This window comes from Cetorhinus maximus, chromosome 10 (assembly GCF_964194155.1).
Source record: "Cetorhinus maximus chromosome 10, sCetMax3.hap1.1, whole genome shotgun sequence".
Lineage (NCBI taxonomy): Eukaryota > Metazoa > Chordata > Chondrichthyes > Lamniformes > Cetorhinidae > Cetorhinus > Cetorhinus maximus.
This window is the reverse complement of record NC_135888.1, coordinates 49681367-49707521: the sequence shown is the minus strand read 5'-3', so window position 1 is coordinate 49707521 and position 26155 is coordinate 49681367. Positions and strand designations below refer to the sequence as shown.

Here is a 26155-nt window from a genome sequence, read left to right as displayed (position 1 = left end):
TTCCACCACACTCTCAGGCACACGTTCCAGATCCTAACCACCCGCTGTGTGGAAAGGCTTTCCCTCATGTTGCCATTGCTTCTTTTTGCAAATTGCCTTAAATCTGTGCCCTCTGGCTCTCAATCTTTCCACCAGTGAGAACAGTTTCTCCCTATCTACTCTATCCAGACACCTCATGATTTTTGAATACCTCTATCAAATTTCCCCTCAACCATCTCTTCTCCAAGGAAAACAGTCCCAACTTCTTCAACCTATCTACATAACTGAAGTTCCTCATCCCTGGAATCATTCTCGTGAATCTTTTTTGCACCCTCTCTAATGCCTTCACATCCTTCCTAAAGTGTGGTACCCAGAACTGGAAACAATGCTCCAGCTGAGGCTGAGCCAGTGTTTTATACAAGTTTAATATCATTTCCATTTACATCACTATTGATAAAGCCCAGGATACTATATGCTTTATTAACTGCTCTCTCAACCTGTCCTGCCACCTTCAATGATCAATCCACATATGCCGGTCACTCTGCTCCTGCACCCCCTTTAGAATTGTACTCCTTATTTTATATTGTCTCTCCATGTTCTTCCTACCAAAGTGAATCACTTCACACACTCTGCATTAAATTGCATCTACCACTTTATCCACCCATTCCATCATTCTGTCTGTGTACTTTTGAAGTTCTGCCACTGTCCTCCTCACAGTTCACAATGATTCCAAATTTTGTGTCAAAGGCAAACTTTGAAATTGCGCCCTGTACACCAAGGCCTAGATCATTAATAGATATCAGGAAAAGCAGAGATCTTAATACCGATCCCTGGGAAACTCCAATAAAAACATCCCGCCAGTTGGAAAAACAACCATTTTACCTTTATGAAGTTCTCCTGCAGGTAGTTGGCTGTAATCCATCCAAAAACCCCTTCCTCATTTCCTTTCAGGATCTTTGTTCCCTGGCAGTTAAAGTTGTAGGATCTCAGGGTGGTAGCAATGGAAGTCAGGATCCTATTGGTAGCCTCAGGATCAGTTAGACTGCGGAGAAACAAAGATAAGGGATATGGTTGCTTAGTGTTGTGGGATTGTCCTGGTAACTTCGAGATCATGGGAGAGAGATGGGCTATTCTTAATGAATGGTCAGATCAGTGTCATAGCAGGGCGCTGGAGCTAGGGTAGGGTGGTGGATGGACAGGAAACTGTCCACACTCCCACCCCCTGAGAGATTTAAACTCCAGGCCTCACCTCAATGGCCCCCCTCAGCCTCCCACATGACTCTATTATTTACTGACTCAAGGGGGAGTGTTCTGAGTGTAAACTGACATGCTCCCTCATGTCCTTTAGGAAGAGGGGCTTGCCACCCATCCATCGACCCTACCACCCCTCCCTATGCCAACCACCCATCCCTTGGTCTAACACCCATCTCTGGACTTATCACCCATACCTGGGCCTACCACTGCTCCTTGGGCCTACCACCTGGGCTGTCACTGAATGAAACACTAGGGTCACCAACTGTGATTAAATGTATTCCTGGAGGTTTCATCACATGACTTGCCCCCGTGTTCCAGCCATTTGTTGGCCAATACATCCATCCTGGTGATGCACTGCCTTCCTACACCAATTGGAAAGCAAAAAGGCTCACTACCCAATTGGATGTTGCTTGACTGTCAGCCAAACAGCCCTTTTATGTCTCATTTTATATCTAGTAAAGAGAAATGTTCAAAGCAAATGACAAAAAAACAATCATTTTTTAATGCCCCGATGATTTTTCTCCAAGGTTGCCAACAGCATTGTCCTGGAGATTGATCTTCAATTCCTGGAGTCTCCAGGCCAATCCTGGAGGGTTGATAACCTGAGAAACACTCCATTGACTCCCTCATCTGGAGTGTCCCATGGAACTGATGGATTCAGCACATTTACTCCCCTCATCCTCAAGTCTCTCTTTTTCTCTCCCTCCCAATCTTTATCTTTTCTCTGCCTCTTTCTTGCCTTGTCTATTGCTCCCTTCCCATTTTTGTCTCCATCTCACCTCTCTACATTTCTCAACCTCCTACATCCTCTTTTCCCCTCTCTTTCTGCCTCCTCAGCTCTCGTTCTCACCATTTTCTCCCCCTCTCTCTCCCCCTCAGTCTCTTAGTCTCCTTTCAATCTGACTCCAGACCCACAGCAAGGTGGTTGACTCTTAATTGCCCTCTGAAATGGCCTAGCAAGCAGCCAGTTGGATCAAACCTGTTACCAGCAGTTCAAGAGGATGTTCTTGCTACTGAGAGGTTTCTTTATTCTTTCATGCGATGTGGGCGTCACTAACAAGGCCAGCATTTGTTGCCCACCCCTAACTGCCCTTGAACTGAGTGGCTTGCGAGATCATTGCAGAGGGGAGTTAAGAATCAACCACATTATTGTGGGTCTGGAGAAACCACCAGGCCAGACTGGGTATCAGAGTACCACAGTATCTTTACAGTGCAGAAGGAGGCCAGTCAGCTCATCGAGTCTGCATTAGATCTCTGAAAGAGCATTCCACCCAGTCCCACTCCCCTGCCTCATCCCCGTAAACTTGCACATTCTCTCTTCTCAGATAGCAATCCAATTCCCTTTTGAATACCTTGATTGAACCTGCCTCCATCACCCTTTCAGGAAGTTTGTTCCAGACTCCAAACACCCTCTGGGTGAAAACATTTTTCCTCCCATCGCATTTACTCCTTTTGTCAATTATTTTGAGTCTGTGCCCTCTAGTTCTTATGTTCTCTTGAGTGGGAGCAGTTTCTCACTATTTGCCCTCTCCATACCCCTCAGGATCTTGACTACCTCCATCAAGTCTCCTCTCAGCCTTCTTTTCTCTAAGGAAAACAGTCCCAACCTCTCCAATCCATCCTCATAGCTACAGTTCTTCATCCCTGGAATCATTCTTGTGAATCTCCTCTGTACTCTCTCCAATGTCTTCACATCCTTCCTCAAGTATGGCACCCAGAACTAGACACAATACTCCAGGTGGAGCTAACTAATTTCTTGTACAAATTCAACATGACCTCCTTACTCTTGTACTCAATGCCCCTATTAATAAAGCCTAAGATGCTATATGCTTTATTAACTGCTCTCTCAACATGCCCTGCCATCTTCAATGACCTATGTATGTATACACCAAGGTCTCTCCATTTCTGCACCTCCTTTATGGTAAAGATGGCAGATTTCCTTCCCTAAAGGGCACTAATGAACCAGATAGGTTTTTATAACAATCAATTATAGTTTCGTTATTACTATTACTGAGACTAATTTTTTGTTAAATTCCAGATTTATTAATTGAATTTAAATTCCACTAGCTGCTGAGGTGGGATTTGAGCCCATGTCCTCAGAGAATTAGGCTGACTCTCCAGATTATTAGTCCAGTGACATTGTCACTGCACCACCATCTGCCCCATTGTGAAGCACAATCCAGTCAGTGACAGACAGGGCCCTCCCCAGAGCCTCCTTTTATTCTACATGATGCATATGTCACTGGCAAGGCCAGCATTTAATGTCCATCCCTAACCATCCTAATAGAGAGAAGATGGTGGTGATCCACCTCCTTGAATACAACTGAGTGGCTTGATACACCATTTCAGAGGGAGTTCAGAGTGCTGTGAATCTGGAGTCACATGTAGGCCAGACCGGGCACTAGATTTCTGTCTCTAAAGGATATTAGTGAACCAGATGGGTTTTCACAACAATCTGGTAGTTTCATGGCCACAATTACTGAGATTGGCCTTTATTCCTGATTTTATTTATTAATTGAATTTAAATTCCCCAGTTTCTGCAGTGAAATTTGAATTCCAGGCCTGGATTACTAATCCAGTAACATACCTACTCTGCCATTTTGGGATTTGAATTTGTACTTCCTGGGCCCTTTCTCCAGTAACATCTTTACACCGCTGAATAGTAACTGAACAAAGGCACTCTGGTCTGTGTTCCATGGGAATTCCTGGATCTAGCCAGCATTTTGGGGATTATGTCACCTCTGCGTCTAATGTTCCATGAAACCATGAGAATGACTAGGGCCCGATAGTGATTGGTGGAGAAAGTGCATGGCTTGTGGTGGTTGGTGGAGAGTGTGTACGACCATTGGTGATTGGTGTGAAGGGCATATGGCCTGTTGGTGACTGGCAGAAAGAGTGTATGGCTCTTTGGTGATTGGTGGAAAGAGTATACAAGTCTTAGTGATTGGTGAGGAGCACAGAGGCATTACCTACCTCAGCAAGCGCATCCCAGCCGTAGCGCCAAGGTAGAGGGGGGTCTCAGCATGTTGCCCTGAGGGAATAGTTTTCACAGATTGTTCAAGGCAAGGTTTCAGACTCTTTCCAGCTCCTGGCGGGTCTGCTACATAACTTGAGATTCCAGGACCTACAGAACGACATTGAACATGGCATCAGTACATTTGGAATTTCTGTGCCTGGAGTGGGAGACCTCCTCCCACACTCCAGCCCCAGAGAAGGACAGCGTGATTCCCTCCAGTGTTTGCAAAAACCCCCATCTTTCATAGATTGCACCTTCGATGGCTTCACAAAACATTTTGATCGAGGAAGAATATGCCCTCCCCACCACAGGGGGGCAATGAATCCAATTTACAGACAACCCATCCAAGCTCAGACTAGCTCAGTCTGAACCAGCAGTCAACACAGAGCCTCACATTGTGCTGAATTTGAGCTGGATTAATAATGGCTCAAAGAAAGCAAGAACTCCTCAAGTGAAAACACTCCCAGGGCAGTACATCACGGAGTTAGATACAGAGTAAAGCTCCCTCTACACTGTCCCCATCAAACACTCCCAGGGCAGGGACAGCACGGGGTTAGATACAGAGTAAAGCTCCCTCTCTACTGTCCCCATCAAACACTCCCAGGACAGATACAACACAGGGTTAGATACCGAGTAAAGCTCCCTTCACGCTGTACTCATCAAACACTCCGAGGACAGATACAGCACGGGGTTAGATACAGAGTAAAGCTCCCTCTACACTGTACCAATCAAACACTCCCAGGACAGATACTGCATGGGGTTAGATACAGAGTAAAGCTCCCTCTACACTGTCCCCATCAAACACTCCCATGACAGGTACAGTACGGGGTTAGGTACAGAGTAAAGCTCCCTCTACACTGTCCCTGTCCCAAATGTAGATCCGACCTGCTAACAGCACCTGCTAATACCCCATCCCAGAACTTACCCCTCCTCCATCTCCCGTACTCATTCCACTAACAATCTGCTCAGTTATTTCACCCTCAGCCACTTTGAATTATTTGCCTCATTTCTCCCTTCTCCAAAACCTGCTCCCTCTTCTCTTGCACATGCCAACGATTTTCTGTGTAAAATAATTTAATCTAATCATGTTCTGCCCCTTCCCTGCTCTAGGCCCAAGCCTGTGGTATGGTTGTTGAATCTGTGGTAATCTCAGTGGAGCTACTGGGGCTAGGGATAGGTGAGTGAAGAGGCTCTGGTTGGCCTGTTTCTGTTGAAGGCCTTTGCTGAGGCTAAGCGCTCACGACAATGCTCTGTTAATTCAGCTGCCGTTCCCGGATGGCCTGTTGGCCTTTACCTTCCACGTCACATTTGACCTCCTCAGTCACGATGCCCGTGTCATTCTCTTTCCCAGCCGGCCATTTGTAAACAAACATGGTGGTGTGAGAGGAACCAGCATCAATGACAATACCGTACTGTGGGAACAGAAAACAAGGAATGTACTTCAGAATGCCTTTGTCATATATAAGTTTAGGAAGAGCAGAGTTGATAAATAAAATATCTATAGGACTGGACTGGATAAATGCCACATTGGACTTATGTTATTGGGACTCAGTGAAGAACACTCTCAGCTTCAAGACCCACTCCAGAGACATGAACAAAGTCCAGGCTGTCACTCCAGTACTGAATGAATGCTGCACTGTCAGAATTGCCATCTTTCAGATCAGACATTAAGCCAAGGCCCAGTCTGCTGTCTCAGGTGGCTGTACAAAGTTTCATGAACTTTGAAGAACAGCAAGGGGCTTCACCCTGGAGGCCTGTCCAATAGTTATCTCTCAATCAACATCACAAAACAACGCAGATTATCTGCTCATTAACACATTGCTGTTTGTGGGGCCTTGTCACATTTGAATTGTTTCCAGGTGTCCTACAGTGGTGACTACACTTCAAAAAGTACTGAATTGGCTATAAGGCAATTTGTTTTATCCTGAGGATGTGAAGGATGCTATATAAATGCAGGTTTTTATTGTCTGGGTCTGAGACTGAGTTGGGTATGTTAAAGCATTTGCTGACGGTCAGTACAAGGCAAGCTATGTTCAGTGAGTGTGGGTCTGAGTGTAGCCAGACAGCAATGGTTTGCTACAAGCCTGGTTAGGTGTTTTCATAGAGTCTAGAATGGTTACAGCACAGAGGCCATTTGGTCTGTCATGTCTGTACTGGCTCTCTGCAAGAGTTACTCAGCCAGTCCCACTCCTCTGCCTTTCCCTGTAGCCCTGCATATATTTTCTCTTCAGATAACAATCCAATTTCCTTTTGAAAGCCTCCATTGACTCTGCCTCCACCGCACTCTCAGGCAGTGAATTCCAGATCTGAGCCACTCGCTGCGTGAAAAATGTCGCCTCTGGTCTTTGGCCTTTCCACCAATGGAAACAGTTTCTCTCTATCTACTCTGTCCAGGCCCCTCATGATTTTGAACACATCTATCAAATCTCCACTCAGCCTTGCCTTCAACAAGGAGAACAGTTCCAGCATTACCAATCTGTCCACATAACTGGAGTTCCTCATCCCATTCTTGTGAATCTTTTCTGCACTCTTTCTAATGTCTACACACCCTTCCTAAAGTATGGTGCTCAGAACTGGACACAGTGTTCCCATTGAGACCAAACCAACGTTTTAGAAAGGTTCACTGTAGCTTCCTTGCTTTTGTAATCTGTGTATATATTAATAAAACCCAGGATCCTGTGTGCTTTATTAACCACTTTCTCTACCTGCCCTGCCACCTTCAATGATTTGTGCACACATACCCCCAGGTCCCTCTGCCCCTGAATCCCTTTGAATTACACCCTCTATTTTATTTTCCCTCTCCTCATTCTACCTACCAAAATGAATCATTTCACACTTCTCAGCATTAAATTTCATCTGCCCCGTGTCTTCCCATTCTACCAACCTGCCAATGTCCCCTTGAAGTCTATCACTATCCTCCTCACAGTTCACAAGATTTCCAATTTCCATGTTGCCCCAAATTTTGAAATTATGCCCTACACACCCAGGTCTTGTTCATTAATATAGATCAAGAGAAGCAGGGTTCCAAACTCTGACCTGTGGGACAAAACTACAAATCGTTCTCCAGGGCAAAAACAACCTTTCACCACTACTCTCTGTTTCCTGTCACTCACCAAATTTCTCATTGAGCCAGACAAATAGTGCTGTTGAAAATTCTCCTGAGCACACTTCAGAAACTCTTTTACCTCTCTGCCCTTTATACTACTATCGCAGTCTATATATGAACAATGGAAAACCCCAAGAAAACGATGAACAGTCATTTGGTAGAACAGAACTTGAGTATTGCTGAAAAAAAAGAGAGACATTGGAGCTTTTCATCTTGCACTCATCAGGACACTTTGCAAGAATACCAATATAAGGGGAAAACAACAATTTATACTGTATGTGAAGAGAGTGCTGATTGGTTGACAAGTGGACTCTGATTGGTAGAGGTGTTGCCATGGAGAATGCACCAGTGATGGTGACTGACAGTTAGTACTTGCCCAGCCAGTGAAGCCCATGCCCCATGAATGAATAATTTAAAAAAAGGCTCTGAATTAAAGAGAGGAAGCTGCAGGGAGTAGAATTAAAGCAAAGTGGGATTGCCAGAAGCCAGAAGGTGAAGCAGTGATGTCTGTTGGCATAGCTGAGTATCTGGGAGAGTGCATGGAAGGTGAAGCTTGAGTGCACGTGGCGATCCAGGGGAGAGTAACATTGGAAGGAGAGATCGAAACCCTGGAGGTGGATCCTTGTTGAAGATGTCCGAGAAAAAGCATCGTTTGGGAGAAGATCCCAAGGTGAGTTCTTTGAGAATGGAGATTGGAAACCCTGATGAGAAAGACGGAGTTTCCATGAGACCAGTTGGCTCACAGAGTGATGAGGGTCTGGGGGTAGTTGATGAGAGATCCATAGCATCTGTTTGGGTGGCTCTGTCACTTACCTGGCAGGGGAGACACCATGATCCTGCCAAGGCAAGGTCGGGAAGCAAAGGCTATAACCAATCGAAATCCATACCATGGGTTATCTAACACCGTCCGAGTCACAGCGAAGGAGGATCACCTATGGATCGGGTCTTCTTCGCCAGGAGGATCCTGTTGAAGCCATGCGGCTTTGAAGCTCCGGAGGTCTTATCCCTGCAGGACTTCCCCAAAGCTGGTTTTTTCGACGTAACGTTCAAGCGGGTGGCAGACTGCGTCCAGCTCCTAAGGGTGTTCGAGGAGAAGAGAGACCTGCCGGAGATGAAGATCCTGACGGCGGAGCCGCTCTTTTCTCTGCCGTTGCAACAGGAACGTGTGGTGATGGTGCATCTGTACAACCCCTTCGTCCCTGTCGCCGACGTGGTCACCTTCCTCACCAGGTACTTCGATAAGGTGGGGAGCGGCACCGAGATTCGAGACGAGTTGGGGATCTGGACAGGCAAACGCCAGTTTAAGGTCACGCTAAAGACTGACGGTAAGGGAGCCATTTTCCACCCTCCTTCCAGATTCGCTATCGGGGGAAACCGTGGCTACCTGGTCTACGCTGGGCAACCCAAGCATTGTCGCTCATGCGGCAAGGCTGGTCATGTGGCGGCCAACTGCAGTGCCTCCCTCTGCAAGATCTGCAAACAGGAAGGGCACCAGACAAAAGACTGCAAACAGGCTAAGTGCTGCAACCTGTGTGGCGAGGCAGGTCACCTCTACAGGACCTGCCCCAAACGCTGCCGTACTTACGCACAGGCAGCCAAAGCCAACGAGGGGGAAGCAGAAGAAATGCTTCGTGTCACTCCAACCACCAAGGCCCCCAGGGAGCTCAACGGGACAAAGGAGGACACAGAGAGAGACAAGGTGGAGGAAAAGATTGAGGCAACAGATAGCCAACCAGCAGCACTACCCCCTGAACCTCCCAGTCCTCAGGACAGTGAATCAATGGAGGAGGAGGCAGCAGTGGAAAAGCAGCAGGGGGAGTGGCAGACGGTGAAGAGAGCTAAAAGGAAGAAGGAGCGAAGAAGAAGCAAAGCCACTTCCCAGACAAGTGGCAAGAGGCGTCTCCCATCCGACATGGATGACAAAGGCAGCAGCTCTTCGGATGAAGAAGTGCCAGGGCGGCACCGACAGAAGCGGCGGCAAAGCTCCAGGGCATTGGAGGACGAGACACCCGAGCTCCAGAACATTGGGGACAACAAGGAGACCAGCGCACCCCAACTTTGCCTGCAACCTGAGGAGGCCAGTGCACCACAGCCCCTGGAATCGGGGAGCAGTGAGGCAATCATCGCACCCCAGCTCCAAGAAGCCGGGAACAGCAACACCCCAGAGGGGGTGAGTTTTGGAGAAGCTTCTCCAGCAAAGGTCATCTCAAAACCCGCTCTCTATGCGAGCCCCCAGATGCCACCTGAGCAGAACACTGCCAAGGAGATCTACCTCAGCCCATCCAAAGTGAAGGAATTTGAGCTCACTACAGGTATGAAGGAGCAGACTAAAGGTCTGGGACTCTCAGAGACAATGGGTTTGGTAGGAGAAAAAATGCTTTAAAATGGGTTTAAAGATTGTATCCATAAATGTGCGTAGCATTAAATCTACTACGCGATGTGTTGCGACCTTGGACTACCTTGCCAAGGTCAAAGCTGACCTGTTGTTTCTGCAGGAGTGTGCGATACCGCACCTCAGCTCCTACAGGCAATGGTCACGATGGTGGTCCCATGGGCCATCGATCTGGTCGGGCGGAAACGACTCTCGTTCCTCCGGCCTGGGTATTCTGCTGCGGGGAGGCAACTTCACCGTCTCCGAGGTTAAGGAGGTGGTGGGCGGGCGCCTCCTCATAGCAGACGTAATGTACAAGAACGCTCCACTCCGGTTAATTAATGTATATGGCCCGTCACAAGGGGCTGAGCGGCTGGAGGTTTTTCAGCAGCTCCCACTGCTGCTGGCGACCTCCAGGCCGGTCATTCTGGGCGGTGACATCAACTGCATCATCGATGCAGCTGGACAATCCAGCAGGGCCGACAGCATATTGGACGCTACGTCCAGATCCCTGATGGAAACAGTTAAGGATGCCAAGCTGCACGACGTCTTCAGCAACCCTGCAGACGGAGCGCAGCGTAGATACACCTGGTCACGGCCAGACGGGTCCATTCGTTCCAGGATAGACTTCCTGTTTGTGTCCCGTGCATTCACAGTCAGATCCACCGACGTCAAGCCGGTGTTTTTCTCTGACCACTGCCTCCTACTGGCGGACTGCCACTTAGAGAAGGACCTGAGGGTGGGCAGGGGGGCATGGAAGCTAAATGTGCAACTGCTGACCCCAGAGAACATTGAGGAGCTCAAGAGGGATCACAAAGGTTGGAGAACCGTGAAACCCCTCTTTGAGTCCCTGACACACTGGTGGGAAGCGATCAAGGGAAACATCAAGAGGTTTTTCATCCTCAAAGGCACCCAGAAAGCTAGAAAGGAACAGAGGGAAATGTCCCGACTCCAGAAAAATATGCAGAATCTGCTCCGGTTGCAGTCGATGGGGGTCGATGTCAAGGAGGATCTCCAAGAGGTGAAGAGCCAGCAAGCCTCGCACTTTGCCTCGGAGGCCTCCAAGATCATCTTCCGTTCCAGAGTCCGCTCCGTGGAGCAGGATGAGACGTGCTCACGTTTCTTCTTCCAAAAGGTACACAGAGAGAGCTCTGTGATCAGCAGCCTGAAGGAAGAAGACGGCTCAGTAAAGTCATCACGGTCCGACATTTTGAGGATCAGCAAATCCTTTTATGCCGGATTGTATGACGTGAAGCCCTCAGACAGCACGGCCTCCCAGTCCTTCCTGTCCTCTATCACGGAGGTCTTAGACGACAGTACGCGGGAGAGCCTGGACAAACCGCTAACTCCTGATGAACTGACTAAGGCCCTTGAGTCCTTCGAGAAGAGTAAAACTCCCGGAAGCGACGGCTTGCCGGCGGAGTTGTATTCGGCTCTGTGGGACTTGATCAGCCCAGACCTGCTAGGAGTGTACGAGAGTATGCTCCTGGCCGGTAGTATGTCAGAATCCATGAGGAAAGGCATCATCACCCTCATCTACAAGCACAAGGGGGGAAGGGAGGAAATTAGAAATTGGCGACCCATTTCACTGTTGAATGTGGACTATAAGATTCTGTCCAAGGTCATCGCCAATCGGGTCAAATCCGCTCTGGAATTGGTGATTCACCCTGACCAGACCTGCACTGTGCCGGGCAGGAAGATCTCTGACAGCCTCGCGCTGCTCAGGGATACGATTGCCTATGTACAGGACAGGGGTGTGGATACCTGCCTCATCAGCTTGGATCAGGAGAAGGCCTTTGACAGAATATCGCACACCTACATGGTGGATGTGCTCTCCAAAATGGGGTTTGGGGAGGGAATTCGAAATTGGATCCAACTGCTCTACACTAACATCAATAGCGCAGTCTCAATCAATGGGTGGGAAACAGATAGCTTTCCGATTAAATCTGGAGTCAGGCAGGGCTGTCCTCTCTCGCCTGTTCTTTTCGTGTGTTGCATAGAACCCTTTGCCGAGTCCATCAGGAAGGATCCGGGCATAAGAGGAGTGACGATCCCAGGCAGTGGAGGCACTCAGGTAAAAGCCTCCCTGTACATGGACGATGTCACCGTCTTCTGCTCGGATCCGCTGTCGGTGCGCAGACTGATCCACATCTGCGACCAGTTCGAACTGGCCTCGGGAGCCAAGGTAAATCGTGGGAAGAGCGAGGCCATGTTCTTTGGGAACTGGGCTGACCGATCCTTTGTCCCCTTCACTGTCAGGGCCGACGGCCTGAAGGTGCTGGGGATATGGTTCGGAGGGACCAGGGCATGCGTTAGAAACTGGAAGGAGCGAGTGTCTATGGTGAAAAGGAAACTGGGCATGTGGGAGCGACGCTCCCTCTCCATTGCGGGTAAAAACCTGGTCATCAGGTGTGAGGCACTCTCGCTGTTGCTGTACGTGGCGCAGGTCTGGCCCATTCCACACTCCTGCATGGTGGCGATCACTCGAGCCATCTTCCGCTTTATCTGGAGGTCAAAAATGGATCGTGTCCGCAGGGACGCGATGTACAAGCCTCTAGATAAAGGGGGAAAAAAACGTGCCCAACATCGCCCTCATACTGATGGCCCCTCGGGCTGTACAGCTCAAAATGAAAGGCTGTAAATGATTGTAATATTGTTTGTACTGATGCACCTGGTGATACATTTTGCAAAATTTTAACCGGATTGTACCCTTGTAATGGTGTTTTTGAAATGGTTTGGAATGTGATTGAAGATATTTTATAAATAAAGTATATTTTTGCCAAAAAAAAGGCTCTGTCACTTGATCTTGGAATGTAGTGTATCCGACCACAAGTCGCCTCTTGGTTTACATGGGCTGTATACTTTCTGTGAAGATTAGAGTATAAGATTTTGTAACTTGTGTTATCCTTACAAATCTGTATATATCTGCAAAGGCATGGCTGTGAGTGAAGGCGTAGTGTAATACAGTTCCTTTTTCTTCAGCAATTCCTGTGACTAATTTGTTTTCCTGTCCTTGTCTCTTGGCCAGGTCTTTGTAAATATTTAGATTAAGCTTCCTTTGTGGTTTGACTATGTGCCAATATGCCTTAGATTTTATCTTCAAAGACATGATGCTCCTGACATGCCAATTGCCAGAACAGCATTTTGGGCCTCGAAGGGAGCGGGCAGAGCACACGCCCTTGAAATCTCTTTGTTCTACAGTAATATAGTCCAGCATGTACCAAAGTTCTACACTATATAACAACAACGACCCCACAAGTGTCTTGTTAATTCTTTCTTTCGGTTTCAGCAAACCCTTTCTATCACGCAACACTCCGCTGCACTTCTGCATTACTCTGCAGGGATCATATCTCACAGTAAATAGAAGCCATTGCCCCTGTAACTGGCTGCCATTTCGCTGCAGGCAGTATCCAGTTTGTTGAACAACATCTGCCAGCTACACCCATAGAACAAAGGACACTTTAATATGTTGCAGTTTGGTAGTTTTTTGATCAATAGTGTTCCTGCGAGCAGTCTAAACCAGAGTACACTCCAGTGCGGTACTGAGGGAATGCTGCACTGTCGGAGGGTCAATACTGAGGGAGTGCTGCACTGTTGGAGGGTCAGTGCTGAGGGAGTGCTGCAGTGTCAGAGGGTCACTAATGAGGGAGTGCTCCACTGTTGTAGGGTCAGTGCTGAGGGAGTGCTGCAGTGTCAGAGGGTCAGTACTGAGGGAGTGCTGCACTGTTGGAGGGTCAGTGCTGAGGGAGTGCTGCAGTGTCAGAGGGTCAGTACTGAGGGAGTGCTGCACTGTTGGAGGGTCAGTGCTGAGGGAGTGCTGCAGTGTCAGAGGGTCAGTACTGAGGGATTGCTGCACTGTCAGAGGGTGGGTAATGAGGGAGTGCTGAACTGTCGGAGGGTCAGTACTGAGGGAGTGCTGCACTGTAGGAGGTACTGTCTTTGGATGAACATTAAATTGTCTACCTTCTCAGGTGGTTATAAAGGTTCCCATGACACTGTGTTGAAGACAAGCAGAGGAATTTTCCATGGTGTACAGGGCAATATTTATAAAAACATGGGAACAGCAGGAGGCCATTCAGCCCCTTGAATCTATCTCACCATTCAATGAGATCATGGCTGATCAGCAAACTAACTCCATATACACACTTTTGCCCCATACCCCTTAATACCTTTAAAATCTATCAATCTCAGATTTAAATTCAACAATAATCTCACATCAGTTGTCATTTTCAGAAGAGAGTTCCAAACTCCTCTCAAGCCTTGTGTGTAGAAGTGTTTCCCAATTTTAGGCCTGAACAGTTTGACTCCAATTTTTAGACTTAATACCTCAAGTCCTGGACTCCCCAACTACTGAGAATAATTTCTCTCCATCTACCCTATCTGTTCCCCATAATATATTGAAAAAATAAATCAAATCACCCCTTAACTTTCTAAATTCCAGGAATGCAACCCTAGTTTGTGTAATTCCTTCCTATAATTTAATCTTTGGAGTCCAGGTATTATTGTGAGAAATCTAGACTGCGCTCCCTTCAAGGCCAATAGATCCTTCCTGAGATATGCTGCCCAGAACTGCTCACAGTAACTCCAGGTGTGGGTCTAACTGGGCTTTGTATAGCTGAAGCATGACTTCTACCTCCTTGTATTCCAGTCCTCTCAATATAAAGGCCAGCATTCCATTAGCCTTTTTGATTATTTTCTGTACCTGTTCAGGGCATTTTAATGATCTATGTACCTGGACTCCCCAAGTCTCTTCGAACCTCCACCATATCCAGCTTTTCACCATTTAGAAAGTCTTCTATTCAATCCTTTTTTTGTTCAAAGTGGATGACCTCATATTCGCCTATAGTGAAATCCAGTTGTCACAGTTTTACCCATTCACCTCATTGTTTTTTTTATGAATTCGTGGGCTCTCAGTGTTGCTGGCTAGACCAGCATTTGTTGCCCATCCATAGTTGCCCTTGAGAAGGTGGTGGTGAGCTGCCTTCTTGAACTGCTGCAGTCCATGTGGTGTAGTACACCCACAGTGCTGTAAAGGGAGGGAGTTCCAGGATTTTGACGCAGCGACAGTGAAGGAACGGCGATATATTTCCAAGTCAGGATGGTGAGTGGCTTGGAGGGGAACTTCCAGGTGGTGGTGTTCCCATTGATCTGCTGCCCTTGTCCTTCTAGCCTTTGAGACGGTAGTTGTCATGGGTTTGGAATGTGCTGCCTAAGGATCCTTGATGAATTCCTGCAGTGCATCTTGTAGGTGGTACACACTGCTGCTACTGTGCGTCGGTGGTGGAAGGAGCAGATGGTTAAGGTGGTGGATGGGGTGTCAATCAAGTGGACTGCTTTGTCCTAGATGGTGTCAAGCCTCATGAGCTACACTCCATCAGGAAAGTGGGGAGTATTCCATCACATTCCTGACTTGTTTCTTATAGATGGTTAACAGGCTTTGGGGAGTCAGGAGGTGAGTTATTCACTGCAGAATTCACAGCCTCTGACCTGCTCTTGTAGCCACAGTGTTTATACTAACAAATTTGAACCAGGTCAATAATTTGCATTCAACTCTATGAACTCCAGCTTCAGCTAACAGTCTCTTATGAAGTACTCTCCTCCCCCATGTGTCAGAGTATCTCTGATTCACATTTGAGCTGTGACTCTGAGCCAGAGATTCAAGACAGAAATGTCCACTGTAGATGTAAAAACAAAAAACTTCTGCGGATGCTGGAAATCCAAAACAAAAACAGAATTACCTGGAAAAACTCAGCAGGTCTGGCAGCATCGGCGGAGAAGAAAAGAGTTGACGTTTCAAGTCCTCATGACCCTTCAACAGAACTCTGACCCTGTTGAAGGGTCATGAGGACTTGAAACGTCAACTCTTTTCTTCTCCGCCGATGCTGCCAGACCTGCTGAGTTTTTCCAGGTAATTCTGTCCACTGTAGATGTGTTCACTCAGGACAGACTCACTGTTTATAAACACCCACATACTGCAGTCCAACACACAATCTGCTCTGTCATATCTTAGTCCAAATTCTCTTATTTATAACTAGTTTTTAGTCTGTTGCCAACTTTTTTTTCTTTCTCTAAGCACTAAGCAGTAGACAAAAACTTTAAATGCTTACTTCCTCAATTTTTGCTACAGGTATTTGGAGGCAAAAAATCTCCTTCCCCACTTATACCAAATTTCCAACTTTAGCACTGTTAATGCTCACTCTCTTTTCACCATTAGACTGTGTGGTAACAGCTTCTATTCACATAAACAGACCTTTTTGAGCCACACCCAGGTTACAACAGCTAACAGCAATCACTTATATTTTCATAGTGACTTTAACATAGTGAAATGCCCCAAGGTGCTTCACAGGAACATTTTAAAACAGAGTATAACCCTGAGCCACATGAGGAGACATTGGGTCAGCTAACCAAAAGAATGCTCCAAGAGGCAGGCTTTAAGGAGTGTCTGAAAAGAGGAAAATGAGATAGAAAGTTAAAGAGGGCGAGTGAGGGAATTTCAGAGCTCAGGGCAAAATTTTACCTCCCTGTCGAGAATGTGGGGAAGTAAAATGCAGCAGCCCGTGCAAAAGTCCATTGACTTTGGCAGGTCTGTAAAGACCCGCTGGTGTAAAATTCCACCCTAGGTGTCAGGCAGCTGAAGGCACGGTCACCAAAGGGGGAGTGATTAAAATCAGGGATGCTCAAGAGTCCGGAAGTAGAGGAACTCAGCAAAGATCTTGGAGGGTTGTGGGGCTGGAGGAGATTCCGAGATAGGGAGGGATGAGGCCAAGGAGGGATTTAAAAACAAGAATGAGAATTTTAAAATTGAAGCGCTGATTAACCTGGAGCCAGGGTGGTTGAGTAAGCACGGGGGAGATAGGAAAGTGGGATTTGGTACAAATTAGCACATGGACAAAAGAGTTTTAGATTTCCTCAGGTTTAGAGAGGGTAGACCGTGGGAGAGCAGTCAGGAGTGTGCAAGAAATTGGGAGCTTTAAGAAATGATATCTTTCAGAATTGTCCTGGGATTGCTTGGCATCACATAAGAGCCACCTCAGCAGAAATACTGTTTTCTTTGTCTTTCTGGAAAAACATGAAATGTCGAGATTTCGTGGTTCAGACTTCCATGTTAACATTCCTTAATCAGTAGGAAAGTGCCTTTAGTCCATACAAATGTCTGGTAAGGGCTATCAAATGACCCTCAGCAGGAGGCAAACTAAAAAGTGACCTTGAGCTAAGTGACAGACAGTGGGGAGGTGACCATCCTGGCATCTTGGGTATCTGTCCTGTATTCATTGGTTAGAAAGGTTCAAACAAGTGATTGACATCGGGTCAACTACCAGCTCCTAGAAATAAAGTACATTAACGAGCACTTGGAGATCGGGTTAGTCCTCGACAGGAAGCTGCCTTCTTCACATGAACAATGGACCAGGGAATAGTGAGAAAGACGGAGGAAGAGTTTCAGAACACTTTGATGAGAGAGCAAAATGCTCTCTGTGCCAAGTGTCAATTCGACCTCTGGGATTAGTGAACTGCTCTCCATTGTCGTAAGTCCTATACATTTCCTCTCTATTCAGCTAATGCATCATATCTAAACAGTTGCTTCTGAATAAACTTAATAAGCTACTTCAAAATTACCTACAAATATTCGGCTGCCTATCATGTATTTATGGCTCCCAAAACCAAAATCCTTACAGATTGGTGTCAGAAGTGGAACCCACAATAATTGGGGTGTTATTGGCTTGAAATTTGAGAAGCATCAGTCTTAGGCTGTAATTAAATGCATGTAGAGTAGTTATTGAGTGAAGCCAGGAGTCACAATGGCATTGGCATACCCTTGGGAATGACTGATAGAGAGTCGGATAGAAAACAGGTGCACCTGGAGCAAGATGTCCTGGGAGGTGTATGTTATGACCGAGCAGTTGGCAAAGCTGAGTTTTTTTTTTAAATCCCAGAGAGAAACTTTAAACAACTGTCATAACCTATAATTTTAAGTATAATGTTTGAGATGCAACTCTAAATTCAAGAATTATACCGCCAGTTCTCGAGAGGTTTTATATTAAGTAAATGAAACATTTTATTAATTTACACAAGTGAAATATATACACATGGCTACAAATTACTATGATCATAACTTTTAACAAATTCCCAAACTAATCTCCATTAAGGCAACAGCAACCCATAGACTTAACCAGACACCAGGCAAAGCGTTTTCACCTTACAAATTCAAAATGAGGCTTTTATTACTTTGGTTCCTGTGGAGTCATTTGGAGGCTTGCAGCTGCCTTTTGATCTCACACTGCCTCAGCTCTGCACACCCAAAACGGTTGTCTTGTTTTACCTACCACTGCCCATTGAATGTTAATTCTTGTTGTATCAACAACCTCTGAACTGAACCTCTCTAACAATAAAACCCCTTTCACAGTACCAATTTTACTATCCTCTTCACAGTTCACAATACTTCCAAGTTTATGTCATCAGTGAACCACCACATTCAGTCACCACATTCCCGCTCAAAAGGTAAGTTTGCAATGGAATACGTTGCAGGAAGGTTAGGTGTTCACTTTATTCCAGCAGCAACCCTGTCTAGATTCGAGCAGTGCAGGAAGTTACAGTCAGGACCCTGATCTCCTGAAGGTTTTGGGTGGAGGGGTGGGGGGAGGAGATTATGAGACGCCCACACACAGAGAGTGCTGACCTGCTTTCAGGGTGAAACAGATTTGGAATTGAGGGGGCAAGTGAGTGACGATGGTGGGGGGACTGAGGGGTGAACAGTTCTTGACGGCTTAAAGAACCAGGCATTATTTGGAAAATCTTTTCTCGAGTCTAAGCTCTGTTTCTCCCCAACTTCCTCAATCCCCTCCGTCTTACCCATCCATGGCCCTCTGTCTCTCTGGAACTGTACCCCAGTGAGAGTCAGTGCGTGTGGAACTGTAACCCAGTGAGCGTCAGTGTGCGTGGAACCCGCACCCCAGTGAGAGTTGGTGTCTGTGGAACTGTACCCCAGTGAGAGTCAGTGCGTGTGGAACTGTACCCCAGTGAGAGTCAGTGCGTGTGGAACTGTACCCCGGTGAGAGTCAGTGTGTGTGGAACTGTATCCCAATGAGAGTTGGTGTGTGTGGAACCCGTATCCCAGTGAGAGTCAGTGGGTGTGGAACTATACCTCAGTGAGAGTCAGTGTGTGTGGAACTGTATCCCAATGAGAGTTGGTGTGCGTGGAACCCGTATCCCAGTGAGAGTCTGTGTGTGTGGAACTGTACCCCAGTGAGAGTCAGTGTGTGTGGAACTGTACCCCAGTGAGAGTCAGTGTATGTGGGACAGTACCCCACTGAGAGTTGGTGTCTGTGAAACTGTACCCCAGTGAGAGTCAGTGTGTGTGGAACTGTATCCCAGTGAGAGTCAGTGTGTGTGGAAATGTACCCCAGTGAGAGTCAGTGTGTGTGAAACTGTACCCCAGTGAGAGTCAGTGTGTGCGGGACTGTAACCCAGTGAGAGTCAGTGTGTGTGGAACTGTACCCCAGTGAGAGTCAGTGTGTGTGGAACTGTATCCCAGTGAGAGACAGTGTGTGTGAAACTGTACCCCAGTGAGAGTCAGTGTGTGTGGAACTGTATCCCAGTGAGAGTCAGTGTGTGTGAAACTGTACCCCAGTGAGAGTCAGTGTGTGTGGAACTGTACCCCAGTGAGAGTCAGTGTGTGCAGGACTGTAACCCAGTGAGAGTCAGTGTGTGTGGAACTGTACCCCAGTGAGAGTCAGTGTGTGTGGAACTGTATACCAGTGAGAGTCAGTGTGTGTGGAACCCGTCCCCCAGTGAGAGTCACTGTGTGTGAAAGCCTCACCCCGGTGAGAGTTGGTGTCTGTGGAACTGTACCCCAGTGAGAGTCAGTGTGTGTGGAACTGTACTCCAGTGAGAGTCAGTGTGTGCGGAACTGTACCCCAGTGAGAGTCAGTGTGTGTGGAGCTGTACCCCAGTGAAAGTCAGTTTCTGTTGAACTGTACCCCAGTGAGAGTCAGTGTGTGTGGATCCCGTACCTCTGTGAAACTTGGTGTCTGTGGAACTGTACCCCAGTGACATTCAATGTGTGTGGAACTGTATCCCAGTGAGAGACAGTGTGTGTGAAACTGTACCCCAGTGAGAGTCAGTGTATGTGGAACTGTATCCCAGTGAGAGTCAGTGTGTGCGGAACTGTACCCCAGTGAGAGTCAGTGTGTGCAGGACTGTAACCCAGTGAGAGTCAGTGTGTGTGGAACTGTACCCCAGTGAGAGTCAGTGTGTGTGGAACTGTATACCAGTGAGAGTCAGTGTGTGTGGAACCCGTCCCCCAGTGAGAGTCACTGTGTATGAAAGCCTCACCCCGGTGAGAGTTGGTGTCTGTGGAACTGTACCCCAGTGAGAGTCAGTGTGTGTGGAACTGTACTCCAGTGAGAGTCAGTGTGTGCGGAACTGTACCCCAGTGAGAGTCAGTGTGTGTGGAACTGTACTGCAGTGAGAGTCAGTGTGTGTGGATCCATACCTCTGTGAAACTTGCTGTCTGTGGAACTGTACCCCAGTGAGAGTCAGTGTGTGTGGAACTGTATCCCAGTGAGAGACAGTGTGTGTGAAACTGTACCCCAGTGAGAGTCAGTGTGTGTGGAACTGTATCCCAGTGAGAGTCAGTGTGTGTGGAACTGTATCCCAGTGAGAGTCAGTGTGTGTGGAACTGTACCCCAGTGAGAGTCAGTGTGTGCCGAACTGTACCCCAGTGAGAGTCAGTGTGTGCAGGACTGTAACCCAGTGAGAGTCAGTGTGTGTGGAACTGTACCCCAGTGAGAGTCAGTGTGTGTGGAACTGTATACCAGTGAGAGTCAGTGTGTGTGGAACCCGTCCCCCAGTGAGAGTCACTGTGTGTGAAAGCCTCACCCCGGTGAGAGTTGGTGTCTGTGGAACTGTACCCCAGTGAGAGTCAGTGTGTGTGGAACTGTACTCCAGTGAGAGTCAGTGTGTGCGGAACTGTACCCCAGTGAGAGTCAGTGTGTGTGGAACTGTACCCCAGTGAGAGTCAGTGTGTGTGGATCCCGTACCTCTATGAAACTTGGTGTCTGTGGAACTGTACCGCAGTGACAGTCAGTGTGTGTGGAACCCGTGCCCCAGTGAGAGTTGGTGTCTGTGGAACTGTAGCCAAGTGAGAGTCAGTGTGTGTGGAACTGTACCCCAGTGAAAGTCAGTGTCTGTTGAACTGTACCCCAGTGAGAGTCAGTGTGTGTGGATCCCGTACCTCTGTGAAACTTGGTGTCTGTGGAACTGTACCCCAGTGAGATTCAGTGCATGTGGAACTGTATCCCAGTGTGAGTCAGTGTGTGTGGAATTGTACCCCAGTGAGAGTCAGTGTGTGTGGAACTGTATCGCAGTGAGAGTCAGTGTGTGTGGAACCCGTAGCCCAGTGAGAGTCAGTGTGTGTGGAAATGTACCCCAGTGAGAGTCAGTGTATGTGGAACTGTACCCCATTGAGAGTCAATGTGTATGGGACTGTACCCCAGCGAGAGTCAGTGTGTGTGGATCTGTACCCCAATGAGAGTCAGTTTGTGTGGAACTGTATCCCAGTGATAGTCAGTGTGTGTGGAACCCACACCCTAGTGAGAGCTGATGTCTGTGGAACTGTACCCCAGTGAGAGTCAGTGTGTGTGGAACTGTACCTCAGCGAGAGTCAGTGTGTGGAATCGTACACCAATGAGAGTTGGTGCCTGTGGAACTGTACCTCAGTGCCCAGCGAAAGTCAGTCTGTGTGGGACTGTACCACAGTGAGAGTCAGTGTGTGTGGAACTGTAACCCCAGTGAGAGTCAGTGTGTGTGGAACTGTACCCCAGTGAGAGTCAGTGTGTGCGGGACTGGAACCCAGTAAGAGTCAGTGTGTGTGGAACCCGTGCCCCAATGAGAGTTGGTGTCTGGGGAACTGTAGCCCAGTGAGAGTCAGTGTGTGTGGAACTTTATTCCAGCGAGAGTCAATGTGTGTGATACTGTACCCCAGTGAGAGACAGTGTGTGTGGAACTGTACCCCAGTGAGAGTCAGTGTGTGTGGAACTGTATCCCAGTGAGAGTCAGTGCGTGTCGAACTGTATCCCAGTGAGAGTCAGTGTGTGTGGAACTGTACCCCAGTGAGAGTCAGTGTGTGTGGAACTGTATTCCAGTGAGAGTCAGTGTGTGTGCAATTGTACCCCAGTGAGAGTCAGAGTGTGTGGAACTGTACTCCAGTGAGAGTCAGTGTGTGTGGAACTGTACCTCAGTGAGAGTCAGCGTGTGTGGAACTGTACCCCAGTGAGAGTCAGTGTGTGCGGGACTATAACCCAGTGAGAGTCAGTGTGTGCGGGACTGTAACCCAGTGAGAGCCAGTGTGTGTGGAACTGTACCCCAGTGAGAGTCAGTGTGTGTGGAACTGTATCCCAGTGACATTCAGTGTGTGTGGAACCCGTCCCCCAGTGAGAGTCATTGTGTGTGAAAGCCTCACCCCAGTGAGAGTTGGTGTCTGTGGAACTGTACCCCAGTGAGAGTCAGTGTGTGTGGAACTGTATCCCAGTGAGAGTCAGTGTGTGTGGAAATGTACTCCAGTGAGAGTCAGTGTGTGTTGACCTGTACCCCAGTGAGAGTCAGTGTCTGTTGAACTGTACCCCAGTGAGAGTCAGTGTGTGTGGAACCCGTACCTCTGTGAAACTTGGTGTCTGTGGAACTGTACCCCAGTGAGATTCAGTGCGTGTGGAACTGTATCCCAGTGAGAGTCAGTGTGTGTGGAACTGTATCCGCAGTGAGAGTCAGTGTGTGTGGAACTGTACCCCAGCGAGAGTCAGTGTGTGTGGAATCGTACCCCAATGAGAGTCAGTGCCTGTGGAACTGTACCCCAGTGCCCAGCGAAAGTCAGTCTGTATGGGACTGTACCCCAGTGAGAGTCAGTGTGTGTGGAACTGTACCCGCAGTGAGAGTCAGTGTGCGTGGAACTGTACCCCATTGAGAGTCAATGTGTATGGGACTGTACCCCAGCGAGAGTCAGTGTGTGTGGATCTGTACCCCAATGAGAGTCAGTTTGTGTGGAACTGTATCCCAATGAGAGTTGGTGTGCGTGGAACCCGTATCCCAGTGAGAGACTGTGTGTGTGGAACTGTACCCCAGTGAGAGTCAGTGTGTGTGGAACTGTACCCCAGTGAGAGTCAGTGTATGTGGGACAGTACCCCACTGAGAGTTGGTGTCTGTGAAACTGTACCCCAGTGAGAGTCAGTGTGTGTGGAACTGTATCCCAGTGAGAGTCAGTGTGTGTGGAAATGTACCCCAGTGAGAGTCAGTGTGTGTGAAACTGTACCCCAGTGAGAGTCAGTGTGTGCGGGACTGTAACCCAGTGAGAGTCAGTGTGTGTGGAACTGTACCCCAGTGAGAGTCAGTGTGTGTGGAACTGTATCCCAGTGAGAGACAGTGTGTGTGACACTGTACCCCAGTGAGAGTCAGTGTGTGTGGAACTGTATCCCAGTGAGAGTCAGTGTGTGTGAAACTGTACCCCAGTGAGAGTCAGTGTGTGTGGAACTGTACCCCAGTGAGAGTCAGTGTGTGCAGGACTGTAACCCAGTGAGAGTCGGTGTGTGTGGAACTGTACCCCAGTGAGAGTCAGTGTGTGTGGAACTGTATACCAGTGAGAGTCAGTGTGTGTGGAACCCGTCCCCCAGTGAGAGTCACTGTGCGTGAAAGCCTCACCCCGGTGAGAGTTGGTGTCTGTGGAACTGTACCCCAGTGAGAGTCAGTGTGTGTGGAACTGTACTCCAGTGAGAGTCAGTGTGTGCGGAACTGTACCCCAGTGAGAGTCAGTGTGTGTGGAACTGTACCCCAGTGAAAGTCAGTTTCTGTTGAACTGTACCCCAGTGAGAGTCAGTGTGTGTGGATCCCGTACCTCTGTGAAACTTGGTGTCTGTGGAACTGTACCCCAGTGAGATTCAATGTGTGTGGAACTGTACCCCAGTGAGAGTCAGTGTGTGCGGAACTGTACCCCAGTGAGAGTCAGTGTGTGTGGAACTGTATCCCAGTGAGAGTCAGTGTGTGTGGAACTGTACCCCAGTGAGAGTCAGTGTGTGCGGAACTGTACCCCAGTGAGAGTCAGTGTGTGCAGGACTGTAACCCAGTGAGAGTCAGTGTGTGTGGAACTGTACCCCAGTGAGAGTCAGTGTGTGTGGAACTGTATACCAGTGAGAGTCAGTGTGTGTGGAACCCGTCCCCCAGTGAGAGTCACTGTGTGTGAAAGCCTCACCCCGGTGAGAGTTGGTGTCTGTGGAACTGTACCCCAGTGAGAGTCAGTGTGTGTGGCACTGTACTCCAGTGAGAGTCAGTGTGTGCGGAACTGTACCCCAGTGAGAGTCAGTGTGTGTGGAACTGTACCCCAGTGAGAGTCAGTGTGTGTGGATCCCGTACCTCTGTGAAACTTGGTGTCTGTGGAACTGTACCCCAGTGAGAGTCAGTGTGTGTGGAACTGTATCCCAGTGAGAGACAGTGTGTGTGAAACTGTACCCCAGTGAGAGTCAGTGTGTGTGGAACTGTATCCCAGTGAGAGTCAGTGTGTGTGGAACTGTATCCCAGTGAGAGTCAGTGTGTGTGGAACTGTACCCCAGTGAGAGTCAGTGTGTGCGGAACTGTACCCCAGTGAGAGTCAGTGTGTGCAGGACTGTAACCCAGTGAGAGTCAGTGTGTGTGGAACTGTACCCCAGTGAGAGTCAGTGTGTGTGGAACTGTATACCAGTGAGAGTCAGTGTGTGTGGAACCCGTCCCCCAGTGAGAGTCACTGTGTGTGAAAGCCTCACCCCGGTGAGAGTTGGTGTCTGTGGAACTGTACCCCAGTGAGAGTCAGTGTGTGTGGAACTGTACTCCAGTGAGAGTCAGTGTGTGCGGAACTGTACCCCAGTGAGAGTCAGTGTGTGTGGAACTGTACCCCAGTGAGAGTCAGTGTGTGTGGATCCCGTACCTCTGTCAAACTTGGTGTCTGTGGAACTGTACCCCAGTGAGAGTCAGTGTGTGTGGAACTGTATCCCAGTGAGAGACAGTGTGTGTGAAACTGTACCCCAGTGAGAGTCAGTGTGTGTGGAACTGTATACCAGTGAAAGTCAGTGTGTGTGGAACTGTATCCCAGTGAGAGTCAGTGTGTGTGGAACTGTACCCCAGTGAGAGTCAGTGTGTGCGGAACTGTACCCCAGTGAGAGTCAGTGTGTGCAGGATTGTAACCCAGTGAGAGTCAGTGTGTGTGGAACTGTACCCCAGTGAGAGTCAGTGTGTGTGGAACTGTATACCAGTGAGAGTCAGTGTGTGTGGAACCCGTCCCCCAGTGAGAGTCACTGTGTGTGAAAGCCTCACCCCGGTGAGAGTTGGTGTCTGTGGAACTGTACCCCAGTGAGAGTCAGTGTGTGTGGAACTGTACTCCAGTGAGAGTCAGTGTGTGCGGAACTGTACCCCAGTGAGAGTCAGTGTGTGTGGAACTGTACCCCAGTGAAAGTCAGTGTCTGTTGAACTGTACCCCAGTGAGAGTCAGTGTGTGTGGATCCCGTACCTCTGTGAAACTTGGTGTCTGTGGAACTGTACCCCAGTGAGATTCAGTGCATGTGGAACTGTATCCCAGTGTGAGTCAGTGTGTGTGGAATTGTACCCCAGCGAGAGTCAGTGTGTGTGGAACTGTATCGCAGTGAGAGTCAGTGTGTGTGGAACCCGTAGCCCAGTGAGAGTCAGTGTGTGTGGAAATGTACCCCAGTGAGAGTCAGTGTGTGTGGAACTGTACCCCATTGAGAGTCAATGTGTATGGGACTGTACCCCAGTGAGAGTCAGTGTGTGTGGATCTGTACCCCAACGAGAGTCAGTTTGTGTGGAACTGTATCCCAGTGAGAGTCAGTGTGTGTGGAACTGTACCTCAGCGAGAGTCAGTGTGTGGAATCGTACCCCAATGAGAGTCGGTGCCTGTGGAACTGTACCCCAGTGCCCAGCGAAAGTCAGTCTGTGTGGGACTGTACCACAGTGAGAGTCAGTGTGTGTGGAACTGTAACCCCAGTGAGAGTCAGTGTGTGTGTAACCCGTACCGCAGTGACAGTCAGTGTGTGTGGAACCCGTGCCCCAGTGAGAGTTGGTGTCTGTGGAACTGTAGCCAAGTGAGAGTCAGTGTGTGTGGAACTGTACCCCAGTGAAAGTCAGTGTCTGTTGAACTGTACCCCAGTGAGAGTCAGTGTGTGTGTATCCCGTACCTCTGTGAAACTTGGTGTCTGTGGAACTGTACCCCAGTGAGATTCAGTGCATGTGGAACTGTATCCCAGTGTGAGTCAGTGTGTGTGGAATTGTACCCCAGTGAGAGTCAGTGTGTGTGGAACTGTATCGCAGTGAGAGTCAGTGTGTGTGGAACCCGTAGCCCAGTGAGAGTCAGTGTGTGTGGAACTGTACCCCATTGAGAGTCAATGTGTATGGGACTGTACCC

General features: G+C 48.4%; 1 protein-coding gene across 1 annotated transcript in view; it reads right to left on the bottom strand.

Moving 5' to 3' along the window:
- The window catches only part of LOC144685681 (ectonucleoside triphosphate diphosphohydrolase 2-like), a 57366-nt gene that overhangs the window by 19247 nt on the left and 11964 nt on the right, over positions 1 to 26155 (bottom strand). Inside the window, exons 2-4 of the mRNA XM_078550465.1 lie at positions 5544 to 5661; positions 4207 to 4357; positions 862 to 1021 (exon numbers count right to left, since the gene is read on the bottom strand). Of these exons, the coding sequence (XP_078406591.1) occupies positions 862 to 1021; positions 4207 to 4357; positions 5544 to 5661 (429 nt within the window). The remainder of the gene's footprint in view (positions 1 to 861; positions 1022 to 4206; positions 4358 to 5543; positions 5662 to 26155) is intronic.